The sequence below is a fragment of the Thamnophis elegans genome, chromosome 5, assembly GCF_009769535.1.
Source record: "Thamnophis elegans isolate rThaEle1 chromosome 5, rThaEle1.pri, whole genome shotgun sequence".
Classification (NCBI taxonomy): domain Eukaryota; kingdom Metazoa; phylum Chordata; class Lepidosauria; order Squamata; family Colubridae; genus Thamnophis; species Thamnophis elegans.
In genome coordinates, this window is record NC_045545.1 from 79,640,394 (window position 1) to 79,654,377 (window position 13,984).

Sequence of the window (13,984 nt, forward strand, 5' to 3'; positions counted from 1 at the left end):
GAGAATGATCTTTCACACGGAATTTCATAAATCATAAGCCAAACTCATAATGTAAGTGGAATTTTACACTTAAAGTATTTGTAACAAATATTGCTGATTATTAAATGCTAAGTTAAAATTTAAAAATTTACCAATCTTTATTCCAATAGGTTTCTGTCTCCCCTACAAAAGCACCTTGATCTGGTTTAAGAGACCTACTTCAGAAATAAAATATATTAGATAAATATTTCTATTGGGAGACACTCAAAAGTGCATGCAACACCCCATGCTTTCTTCTGAGGAAAATATCAGAGAGTCCGACCACTGGATGTCTAACTTGAGAACACTTTAGAATAATTAAACAACAATACTCTCCTTTTTTAGAAGATATACCTAAGAAATTCTAACCAGGCAACAACTACTGAAAATTTCAAAATTGAAATCAACTACAGATTCTTCAGGTCCTACGTTGTTTACGTAATTCACAAATAAATACATAAAATCATAATTACAATGTTTCAAACTTCTACGTTTTAGCTTCGTGTTCTTAATTTATAATTGAAATTTAAAAATCACTCTAAAATGTCTATATCCTCAGACATAGCAACTGCACTACTATTTTAACATATTACCCAATTTTACTATTGGAACATGTGATTTCCTAGTAATATTTTCGTATCATTCTCCATATAGCCAAAACGTGGCAGTTTCTGAACAAAATGTTTGAACTGTAAGCTGCCCAGAGTTATTTCCTAAGATGGGTGTTTACGGGTGTTTGCAGTCACATGACTGCAATTTATGCCATTTTTTTGGTCGCATTTATTTTTGGTTTTCAGAAAACTGGCTAAAAGCAAACCATTGGTTCACTTAAAAACTGTGGTAATTTACCATGAAAAGAGTTGTAAAATTGGGTTGGTCACATGGATAATAATACAGAACTTCAGTATTAACCATCAGCTTTACAAGTATCATGAGGTAGAACCATACATAACAAAACACCCTAATCTTCTTGATACATATAATACATAATTATCCATGGGCCAACAGAATGAGTTGAAATTAAGACCTGTGCAATTAGTGATGCTTATGTTAGAAATAAAGCAGTCATTATGCTTAATAATTAAATAGTTTATCTACGAGGAACATGTCGGCTTTCACAAATTTAAATAGTCAAATATAACATTTTATATATATATATATATACATACATACATACATACATACATACATACATATATATATATATATATATATATATATATATATATATATATATACTCTCGCCCCTCCCGAATGTTGAGTGAATGTTGTGTTTTACCGCTAATTATTTTTACTCATTTTCTTTTTGTGTTTTGTCCTGCACTCCCCTCCCCTATTATTGTAAGCCGCCCTGAGTCCCCTCAAGGAAAAGGGCGGCCTATAAATGTTTAATAAAAATAAATAAATAAATAAATAAATATATGTGTGTGTGTGTATGTGTGTGTGTATGTGTGTGTGTGTGTGTGTTTTTAATTTGTGCTGATAAATATATATATATACACACACACACTAGTTCTCTTATTATTCTCACCTACAACTTGATATTTTTCTTTTGTTATTGAAATGAATACTGTCTTAATGTAAACTAAAATAAAGTAAAATGCTACCATATAAATGACAGCTCTTATTTAAATAAGTCTATAAACAAATAATTGTGAATAAAATAAATGCATCAAAAAGTTATTGCAACCATTCTTAAAATGTCATTTTAAAAAAAAGACTACATTTCATAATGATCATTTTTATGCCTGCGTATATGTGTTTTTATCTCTAACTCTATATTTATTTATGTGTTTGAAATTAAAGGTATCCAGAGATTAACCGATATGATTTGGAGTCCCAGTTCAAAGCTTCAGAAATAATCTGGTACAGATCATTCTGAAAATATTTCAGAGGCATAAATCAGTACAAATCTACAATGACAGTAAATCTCTTAGTATATATTTCAGGTGGCTAAATTGTGGATTTCTTTATTGACTTTTTCATGAGCCAGAAACCTACCGTATTTTTCGGAGTATAAGAAGCACCTCCCCCCCCCTAAAAGAGGGTGAAAATTTGGGTGCGTGTTATACACCGAATGTAGCCCCACCCACCCACCAGCCCCCACCCTTTGGTCTCTTCCTCTCAGCAATTTACTTCTTTGCAGCAAACAGGGCTTGCAGAGGCTTCAATAAGCTATAGCAATCCCTGCAGCCTCTAACAACTGATGATCTGGAGAAATTGAAAGTGAAACTAGGTGTTTGCGCTACATGGCAAATTGCTGGGAGTCAGATTTTTTTTCTTGTGCTAATCAGGCTGTTTGCTGCAATAAGGTAAGTCAACAACTATAAATGCCTATAGAATGTTCACATTGTTAGACTTACTTTTTAATAAATAGCAATAGCAATAGCAGTAGACTTATATACCGCTTCATAGGGCTTTCAGCCCTCTCTAAGCGGTTTACAGAGAGTCAGCATATTGCCCCCAACAATCTGGGTCCTCATTTTACCCACCTCGGAAGGATGGAAGGCTGAGTCAACCCTGAGCCGGTGAGATTTGAACCGCTGAACTGCTGATCTAGCAGTAGCCTGCAGTGCTGCATTTAACCACTGCGCCACCTTGGCTCATAATAATGCTTTATTATTGTTCTAGACAACTTAACAAAATGAAGAGGCTTTTTAAAATAAATGCTTGATCTGAAGAGGCCCAGTGCTATTGTTTTAAAAAGTGCTATTGTTTTAAATAGCAGAGAATAACTATACTTCCAGAAAGCACATTTTAACAGCATCTGTACAAGCATAGTCTGAAACATAACACTACAAACAATGTATATTGTCTATACTTTTTGTTGCAAGGAGTCAAATTGCTGAGAGGCAGAGATTTTCCCCTTCTTTTCCTCCCCAAAATCTAGGTGTGTCTTATACTTTGAAACGTCTTATACTCTGAAAAATACAGTATCTATTTTCTAGGAATGTTTTTTCATTACACAATTTTAATTTTTCTGAAATCTTTTTCCAGCTGTATGTTTCTCTCATTCTTTAATGAAATAGAATGTTGGTACTTACCTGATACGCCTATTCTCATAGTGAGGGAGGAGTATCCAGGATGGGGCGTACCAACGCACTTTTAGTGAGGGGAGGAGTATCCAGGATGGAACGTACCAAAGCTCAATGTCGCTTGGGAGGGTCAACACATATTGTAAATGCACGACCTTATGTTTGGTGAGCTGTTTCCCCCACCCTGTGAACAGTCTGTAAAACCCTACGTCTGAATGACGCTTCCACAGAGGCAAAGAAGTCCAGTTTATAGTTCTTCATGAATGGTGAGGAGGAAGTCCATGTAGCTGCCCTACAGATCTTTGTCAAGGAGGGCCTGCATGGCCCAGGCCGCTGAAGTGGCCGCACTTCATGTGGAGTGTGCAGTAATCGACCCCGGTGTCTGCAACCCCCGTGTTTGGTAAGCTGTAGCAATACAGGTTTGTAACCATCTTCCCCTAGTGGTAGATGTCACCTTGTTCCCCCAAAACCCAGGCTGGAACGAGACAAACAGAGCTTCTGACTTCCTGGTCAGTCGAGTCCTCTTGAGGTAGATCCTCAGGGCCCTCCTCACATCCAAGGTGTGCCACTTTCTCTGAGAAGGGTCTGGACAGAAGTTAGGCAGTATCAGTTCTTGCGACCGATGGAAACAAGAGCACACCTTGGATATGAAGGAGGGGTCCAGCCGTAGAACCACTCTGTCTTGGTGGAACACACATAGATCTTCTCTGGTAGACAATGCCTGTTAGCTTGGATATCCGCCTGGCTGAGGTAATGGCCGCCAAGAGTGTCAAGAACTTGAGGGATACTGTGCGTAGCGGTTCAAAGGGGGAATCTGTTAGGGTGTTCAGCACCCTGTGCAAGTCCCAGGACAGGTACCTATGTACCATGGGTGGTTTAAGGTTATAAGCCCCCTTGAGGAACCGTCTGAACATGAGATGGTGAGTCAGAGTCTGAGACCTACTGCACAGAGGTACCAACGAAATTGCAGATACCTGTCTCGTGATGGTGTTAGGAGCCAACCCTCTGTCCAGGCCCGCCTGAAGAAAGTCCAGGACCTGGGGGACTGTGGCTCGAACCGGATCCTGGTTCCTGGTGGCACACCATGTGCAAAAGGAGCACCATGTGGTGTTGTAGATGTGTTCTGTGGAAGGCCTGCATGCCGCCAGGATGGTCTGTATGACCCTGGAGAAGTTTTCTTCCCTCAGGACGCTCCGCTCAAGTGCCAAGCAGTCAGATGGAGCCACTGAGGGTCCGGGTGTTCCAGCGACCCCAGGTTGAGGGAGATCCTTTCTTGAGGGATCCTCCAGGGCCTCTCCACCGAAAGGGATCGGAGGTCGGCAAACCAAGGCCGCTGAGGCCAATGTGGGGCAATCATCACTACCCCTCCCCCTCCGGTAGGATCTTCTGAATGACCCTGGGATTCAAGGGCAAGGGTGGGAAGACATAAAAGAGCCCCCGGGGTCACGGGCAGCAAAGCGTGTTCACTCCCTCCGCGTTCTGCGATGCGTATCGGGAATAAAACCTCAGGAGCTGAGCATTGAGAGGGGTGGCGAATAGGTCGACTTCCCGGTGGCCGAAACAGTCCACAATTGCTCTGAAGATAGCTGGCTGCAGCTGCCACTCCGAATTGTCCACCTCGGTCCAGCTGAGCCAGTCAGCCCTGACACTGTCCACCCTCGCTATATGCTCCACGGTTATCTAGAGCAGGTTCCTTTCGGCCCAAAGCCCCAGTCCTTTGGACTCCAGCATGAGGGGTTTGGATCTGGTCCTACCCTGCTTGTTTATATGCATTTTGGTGGTTATGTTGTCCGTGAGTATTAGGACGTGACTGTCCTTGACTGAGTGCTGAAATTGTTTGAGGGCTAGGCAGACCGCCCTGAATTCTAACCAGTTTATGTTGTGAGTTAGTTCCGTCTGCCTCCACTGACCCTGCACCATCTGTGTCTGCAGGTGCCCCCCCCCCATCTGAATAGGCTGGCGTCCGTTGTGAGTGTCACCCGATCTGGAGTTCTGAAGAATTTCCCCTTGACTATTGCAGGGGATGTCCACCATATTAGGGAGCGTTATACTTCTACTGAAAGAAGGACTTTGATCTGGGAGCAGTTTAGGCGTCTTCACTAGAATGGTAAAAGGAATCACTGAAGGTCCCTGGTGTGCAGACGCGCCCAGGAGACAATGCCAATGGCGGACACCTGGACAATGTAGCTAAGGACACCCTATTGCCTGGATACCTGGAAGGCCAGCTACCTAATGTTGTGCTGTCTCTCAAGTGACAGGGAGACTATGCCTGACACTGTGTCTATCCAGGCCCCTAAGTGAATCAGCCTCGTGGTGGGCTGTAGATGGCTTTTGGCCAGATTAACCGAGAATCTGTGGCCTCTCAGGGCTGACATGGTGATATCTAAGTCCCGTAAGGCCCTCTTAACAGAAGATGACTGCAATAACAGGTCATCTAGGTAGCATTGGATTCGTATAGATACCTGCCTCAGATGCACTGCCAATGCTGCCATTACCTTTGTGAAAACTCTGGGGGCCGAAGACAACCCAAAGGGCAAGGCCCGATACTGGAAATGGTGCCCTAGATAACAAAACTTGAGATACTGTCGGCGTTCGAGGGCCATAGGGATACGTAGGTAGGCCTCCGTGAGGTCTATGGAGGTGAAGAAATCTCCCTGCCTGACCCCCTCCAGAATAGAATACAGCGAATGCATCTTAAACCTCCGATAACGTATAAACATGTTGAAGCGCTTTAGGTCCAGAATAGCTTTCCAGCCACCTGAGGCCTTTGAGATCACAAAAAGGATGGAATAATAACCCCCACCCTGTTCCTCTGGTGGCACCGCCTGGATAGCCCTGATGTCCAATAGGTGTTGGATGGCTTCCTGTATAGACTGTCTCTGGGCTGGGTTATTTGAGACAGGGCAGACTCGAAAGAATCTCAGAGGGCTGGAAAGAAATTCGATTGAAAAGCCAGATCAGATAGTGGCCTGAACCCACGCATCAGAGGAAGATAAGTCCCAATGGTCGGTGAAATTAGCAATAGCAATAGTTAGGCTTATATACCGCTTCATAGGGCTTTCAGCCCTCTCTAAGCGGTTTACAGAGTCAGCATATTGCCCCCAACAACAATCTGGGTCCTCATTTTACCCACCTCGGAAGGATGGAAGGCTGAGTCAACCTTGAGCCTGGTGGGATTTGAACAGCCAAACTGCTAAACTGCAGTGCTGCATTTAACCACTGCGCCACCTCGGGAGGAGAGCTGGGCCTAGGGTTAGTTCTTACGGAAGTAGTGACTGCCTCCGCCCCCTTGAAAGGAGCCCTTCTGCTGCTTCTGTTTTCTGGCTTCAGAGCGTCCTCTGGTTCTCCGGGCATGTTAGCAGGTATATGAAGCGCTGTGACCAGTGCGTCAATAGTAGGTTGCAGCAGCACCTGAGCCATGTCCTTGTTCACATTGTAGAATGTCGGCAAGAAGCCCTGAGGATGCATCGGTGTTTCTGGTGATTTGTTGCCAGGTTTGGCCACTGTCTTCATCTTGAAAAGTAAGGACTTATACAAGGAGGGTTGAAACAGGCCAGAAAAGGTAGGCTTAGGAGGAGACATGCTTCATCCTCAGATAGTCTGTCCTCTCTGATCTCGCCTTCCTCGGATTCAGACTCGCTGTCCTCCTGAGACGAGATGGGGATCCCCCCCCCGGCCCTCCAGCCCCTCTGGAGCCATGGGCAGAGATGGCGCTTGTGGCTGGATCTGGGGTTGTTTAAAGTCCACTGCCATGCACTGTTGGAAGGCCCGCATCATCATGTCCTGTGGTGGGTGGTTGCCCTGCCCCCATGCCTGTAGAGGTAAAGGGGAAGACTTGTGGAGAATGCCCCGTGGTGAGGGGTGGCCCCAATGTTGTACTGTGTGAGGGTGATTGCCATCCCTGGGCAGAGCCCCAGATGCCTGAGGTATTAATTGGAATCCTCACTTGTAAGGAGGGATCCTCGGTACTCTCATCAGGCTCCAGGCCAGGGGCAGCTTTCCTGCTGTTGGCCTTATGGTAGATGCGCTCTAGGGCCTTAAGCCTCTGCCGTTTGTATTTCGTATTTAGAGCCAGGTTTGGGGGCTTGGAGCCAGAGCTTGCCTCTTGAGCCGCCTTGGAGGAGGTGCGCTTCATTTTGCTCTTAGCCTTTCTGCCCCCACCCTTGGAGGTAAGCTCTGACCTGATTGGGGGCTCTTCTGCCCATCCGGTGGGGCTGCTGGCTGTAGTAGCGAGGACTTAATTCCTGCCTGTGTCCTCTGAGTTGCAGGCGGCCGCCATCTTGGGTCACGTGGGGATTCTCTCCCCCCTTGTCAAAATGGTGCTGCATTCGGCCATTCCATTCGGAGGTTTGAAAAGCGGCTTGTGCTACTGAGAGCTACCAAACTCCTTCCACTCTCGCCTAGGGCTTCTTCCCACTCTGCCTATTATCAGCAGCTTGCTGTGAGCTCCTACGGCCGCTTGCTTCCTCTCCGGCTGTTGAAGCAAAACGTGGTGGTTCGTCACTCGACCCTTGAGGGGAGCAGTGGAGCATTCCTGCACTGAATCAAGGGTTCCCCTTGCTCATGTTTTTTTTTTAAAGGAGACCAGCCGGTGCAGTGTGCTGAGCCTTGTTGCTCTGTCTGGCCTTCTGAGACTAGCCAGGTACTCACACAATCGGAGGCAGAGCAGGGCTTGTATTAATCGTGATAGCAACGTTGCAGGAACAGAGGATGACACAACCGTTCAGTTGAAGAAATGAGTCGATAAGTGGGGATTATCTGGCGATAGGGGCGTGGCTTAAAGAGCCTATTGGACTCAGTTCAATCAGCGAGAGAATGAAGTCAACCCATCCTGGATATGCCTCCCCTGACTAGGGCTCAACTGCTGCATGCACAATTATTCTGATAGAGTTAGAAGGACTACCTCTCTACATCATTTCTTTTGACAAGAATGAATTGGTTTCTCCAAAACCATAGCACATAAATATTTGAATATTGCTCCAAATCTTCAAATATCCATAAATATTTTGAATACTGCTCCAAATAGTTAGTCTTCATTTACCAACCATTCATTTCAAAGTATGATACTGAAAAAATAACCTTATGGCCATTTATGACCCTTGCAACATCTCTCTGTTATGTGAATGTCATTGCAGTCAGTATTTGTTTCTCTCCCCCCTACTCCCCCAATGTTGCAAGCAATTTCTGTAGGCAATCTTTCCTTTGCCTGGCTCTTGCTGGTATGATTATATTGCTCTCAATGTGCAGAACAGCAAAAAAAAACACGTATTCTCTTGAAATCTAATTTCACTGCTCTAAAGGGGTGGAAAGATCAGGCAAAGGAGGGTTTAGTTAAATCTCATATACTGTATATCCCTGAACAAAAAAAAAATAATTTAAACTACAAAGCCTGAAATGATTATGGCAAAAAAATTAAAGATGAGAAAATGGGAGAAGGAAGGTATCACTGTTTACCTTTGTAATGTTGACCACTTTTTCCCTTTAAAAGGGACACCAAAGGGAATTTTTCTTTTTCACATTTCTGTAAGAAATATTTCAATGGCTCAGTCACCAGTTAATACTGGAAGTGGAGATGGGGAAATGAGTGATACTGTGAGTAAAATCAATATGTAATTATACTACAAAGATGTTCATTTGATAATGTGCAAAATGTACCAGGTTTCAGTTCATGGATCAGAGACTCAACAATACTCACAATTTTCTTTTAGAAATCATCTTCCTGGATCACTGATTTCTATCTTATCAAGTATCTATCTCAATAAGAACCTGAATTCAGACCCATATGTATAAAAAATCAGACACCTACCCCTTTGTAGCTGTTGAAGGCAATGAATTCCTGGAGCCTTTCTATTCATGCAACTTCCTTTTCTGTAGCTTCTTAATCTTATGACTTCTGGTAGGAAGTAGCATTAATGCCTGCAGGAGTGAATCAGAATGAAACATTGGTCTGCCATCAAAAGGACTGTGCATAATAATATGGGGTGACATTTAGCAAAAAAGAGAATGATCCAACAGAACGTACAAACACTAGAAATAAGGTCCATTTTACCAATTGAAAAACTCAGGAGACATATTTTGAAGTGAATTCTCTTCATTATAGCTAAGAAAAAGCTTAAACAGCAGCTAATATGAAGGGGAGAAAACCTACTTTGGAAATAATTGGGTAACATTACATTAGGCCTGTATTTTATTACATTATGTTGAATCGGTATTAATTATGAAAACAATTTTTTTAAGTTTTCACTCAAAATGTTGGCCATTTAATTTGCAATATCCTTATCAACAGTTTACTGACAAGCAGCTAAAGTAAACAATGTTATGGTAGATTTTTAACAAAGAAAAAAGAAAATAGAGAAACATAAATAAAATAATTGGGTCAGTAGAATTAGATAATAAATAAGTAGAATAGAATAAGAAGGTGAAAAATAGAATATCTAAGAAAGGATGGAAAGGAAGAACAAATAGGGATGAGCAGTATTTTGTGGCTGGAAATACTAAATTTTGCAAACATTAACATTAAAGAAATAAAACAATTGTGGAAATAGCATGTGAACAAATCAACACAACTGACTAGGTAGCTCCAAGAGCATATCTATTTTTTCCATTTGTGTCACTTCTTTATGTATGGTCTGTAGCACAATGCAGTATAACTGGCTCATATTTAGATACTACTTATAGAAAAACCATAGAAAATAATATGAAGTTCAAGTATTATTCTTGACATAAAGACAAGCTAACTTTTGTAAAGATTCCCAGATCAAAAATATACAACAAGCAGACAAATATTTTCTCTCAAAACTCTGCTTCACACATCTCTGCAGTACATAAAAAACAAGTTCCAGTAACATGATTAGTTTTGATTCATTAAAACAAAAGTATATTCATTATCCCTTTCAGGAAAAATGGCAACTTTTCTTATAAGCCATCTGTACTCCTTATGCTCCCTTGTATAGGAACATGTATTTTATGAAAAGTTGTAGTTTAACCTAGACATCCCTAATTATAGAATCTCTGGTAGTAGTGCCTGCGATAATAAAGAGCAGCTACCAATCAAAAGGAACAATACTGAACAAACAGTAGACAAAGTGTGAATTTCAATCTATGTTTTTCTGGCCTCTAGATCCCTTTCTCTGAAATCCAGCATAAAATAACAGAATATTGGTAGTACAATTTCTCACACCTTCCCAATCAGCAAAGAAAACTGCATAGATGCTAAGCCTTCAAAGAATTGAATGTAGAGTGTTTAACCTCTGCCACAGAACCCATCCTTGGGGCTTTCAAGTAGTAATAAAAAATGAGGACAGCCATTAAGTACAAAATATTTACCATTCTTGACAAATGCACCAATAGGTATCATAATACAAAGAAATCTCTTATGGACATTCACTATGTGTTTTATGCATTGATATCTGATATCATTTTTGAAAAAAAATAACTACTGTATGTATTTTAAAATCACTTGAATAATTGGAAGTGTTTACACAAATGTTATTTTTTACAAAAATGAAAGATGGCATCATAGCACAGCATCATGTTTTGGATTAATTTGTTTTAACTTTTTTAAAAAATCATTTTTACTTGTGAGTCACCCAGTCACATATGTGAAACGCGTGGCTGTATAAATTGAATAAAATACATAAAATGCAATTGTGTGCAAAAATAAAAAATGTTCCTTCAAACTGCAGAAAGTGTCTGAATTCAAAGATGAAATATAGGTTATTTGAAACTTGGGTATAGCTAATTTTAGTTTCAATGAAAGCTAATTAGCCATTATTTCAGTTTCTTAAATTTTATGGGATGCTTTATAAAACATTCTAATTGCTTAAGAGTTTGAAAACACTCAATATGTAAGGTATGAAACAGTACATAGTATATATCAGGTAGCCCTCAATTTACAACTGCAATTGAGCACAAAACTTTCATTGCTAAGCATGACGATTGTTAAGTGAGTTTTGACCCATTTTATGACTTTTTTGCCAGATGTGTCAAACGAATCATTACAGTTGTTAAATGAATTATGCAGTTGTTAAGAAAATCTGGCTTCCCACATTGACTTTGCTTATAGAATGCTGGCTGCCAAGGTTACAAATGGTGATCACATGACCCCAGGACAGTTCAATTGTCATGCATAGAGTTGCTAAGTACCCAAATTTTAATCACATGACCAAAAGGGTCACTAAGTATGAAAAATAAGTTCCTTTTTTCAATGCCATTGTTACTTTGAACAGTTAATAAACAAATAGTTGTAAGTAGAGGACCACTGTAGTCCAAAGCCAGTGCTTAAACAGGCATATTTTGGCCAAGATACTGATATTGCATGCAGTGTAACATTTATTTGACTATTCATGCCCCACTTTCTTAGTCAGTGATTATTTAAGGCAGAGCAACAAATTAAATTGATACTGAATTGGTATAAAAATTAATTAACAATTAAGGGCCTAACAAAATAGATGTGTATTTTCTAATAGTTTGCAGACTGTTTAGAAAATACTATTAATGAAGGAGTGTGTTCTATACACATGAGAAAATACAGATGATCTTCTCCTATGTGCTAGGCAAACAGGAACAGGAGAAGCCTTAAAAGGGCCTCCTGAAGATTTTAATGGCCTCATCAGGTTGGCAATGGGATGGGAGATCTCAGGACTTAAATTGTTTAGGATCTTTATGCTTTGTAAGTAAGTAAGCTTCAGCACAGCCTGAGCAGCTGATTGGTGGCTGTTATCGGCCTCTCAGAATACTCTAAATGCCACACTTAACAGTATATGGTCTTCAAACATAAAGGGTGTTCCAATAATCAATATGTGCATCAATACATGGATAACTACAGCAAAATCTGACTAGTTCAGTAATTGTAGCTGATACAGTAGCCATAATTGCAGTATTTTTCACAGTATAAGATGCTCCAGACTATAAGATGCGTATAGCTTTTGGGGAGGAAAACAAGAAAAAATATCTGCCTCTGACTCCCAGCAATTTGCCTCCTTGCGACAAACAGCCTGGTCAGCTTCAGCACAGCCTGAGCAGCTGATTGGTGGCTGTTATCGGCCTCTCAGAATACCAATGATCAGCTGTTCCAGGCTGTGGGGATCACCACTGCCACTGTCGCCACTGCTGCCTATTGCCACCTCCGCAGACCCCATTTTTGGCGATCACCACAGCCTGGAATGGGTTGAAAATGGGATGTGTTAAGGCTGAAAACAGGATGCACAGAGGTGGCAATAGGCGGCAGCAGCAATGGGCAGTGTCGGTGGCAATCCCTGCAGCCTGGAACAGCTGATAGGCGATATTCCGGGAGGCAGATCCAACCAATAATCAGCTGTGCATGCTAAATCAGGCTGTGCTGAAACTGTTTGTTGTTTGCTGCATGAGGCAAACTGCTGGAAGACAAAGGCTGAAGGATGGGGGCCGGTGGGGGCTTTGTTCTACTAAATCAGTGGTGGGTTGCAGGTGGTACGCCCTGATACGGGTATACTGGAGCCTGCCCGGAGCATCAGGTACCGTTCCGGTACAGTGCTCCGGAGGGCCCACCCGCCGCCCTCGCTCCTTACCTGTCCTTTAAAGCTTTCAGTGCTTCCGCACAAGCACATAGCACGTACAGCACCTGCGCAACGCTCCGCTGAGCAGCTGGAGCATCGTGGAAGGTAAGACGCATGCATGTGCTGTGCACATTCATGTGGAGGACGCCGGACAATCCATTATTGAAATTAGGCAATGTTCAACAGCAGCAATATCTTCCTCAAAATTCTGTGATTAAGAAGCAATATTCTACTCAAAAATCTCCAGCCCTCCAGCAGTTTCATGTAGATCCTGAATAGCATAAGAAAACTCTGTGGGACATCACAAAAAAATACAAACCTGTAAAACAATGGCAAAGTCCAATTCCAGAAGGAAATCCAAAAGGCTGGCTACTTAATATTTGTTTTTACACCCAGCCAGCCAGCCAGCCAGCCACACATTCATGACTGTACTCATTATCATGGCTGATGGTACAGAAAGTTGTTGAAAGGCTCAGGAATATATTATGGCTGCAGTCAACTCTTTCTAGTTCTACAGAGAGATCATCTATTAAGATAATCGACGCAGTTTCAGTAACATTATCTTGCATAAAATCATAGTTGAAATACAGCTAGAAAATCAGTGTAATTTAGATGTATTTGGAGGCTATCATTGAGATGGCAAAAATTATAGAGATTTTCTGAGTCAAAGGAAGGCTTTCTTCAACAGAAGTCCTATTAGTAGTCTCAGTAATATACTGTATTTCCATCCAGCAAAGAGGCATGCATTCTGTGTGTCAAGTGAGGTTTTAATATGGCAAGTAATGCAAGGGTTAAATAATTAAGTAGTAACCCTCCATTCTCTAGCCATAACCTTAAGATCCTTTTAGAAAGCAGAGACCTGACTTAACAAGTTAAAATGAGGATGGAGCTACCGTATTTTTTAGAGTATGATGCACCCTTTTCCCCCTAAAAGAGTATGGAAATGTTGGTGTGTCTTATACATCAAATACAGCCTTTTTTGGCCTCCCGAAGCCCCACCCTTGCATCCCATTTTTGTGAAAAATGGAGGCACTTTTGCCTTCCCTCAACCCCCAGTAGCACTCTGCAGGCTTCAGCAGAGCTGGAGTAAGACAAAAACGCCTCCATTTTTGGGAAAGGCCCATTTTCCACCTGTTTTTCACAAAAATGGGGGCATTTTTGCCTGAACCCAGCACCGCTGAAGCCTGCAGAGTGCTGCTGGGGCTATGGGAAGGCAAACACTTTTTTTCTTACTTACCTCTTCAAAATCTTGGTGCATCTTATAGTCCAAAAAATACGGTAATTAACTCTGCCCACAAATAATGCAATGCTATCCTGCTCTGTGGATGCATTGGAGATGATGACACATTCTTTGCTGCTTCGGACTTCAGATGATCATCATATCTCCCTTGCTAG

General features: G+C 41.8%; 1 protein-coding gene across 2 annotated transcripts in view; it reads right to left on the bottom strand.

Moving 5' to 3' along the window:
- Positions 1-13,984, bottom strand: part of ADNP (activity dependent neuroprotector homeobox) — a 51,959-nt gene that overhangs the window by 10,094 nt on the left and 27,881 nt on the right. For both annotated transcript variants that reach the window (XM_032217775.1, XM_032217776.1), the window contains one exon: positions 8,860-8,969. In XM_032217775.1, the coding sequence (XP_032073666.1) occupies positions 8,860-8,908 (49 nt within the window). In that variant the 5' untranslated portion in view covers positions 8,909-8,969. The remainder of the gene's footprint in view (positions 1-8,859; positions 8,970-13,984) is intronic.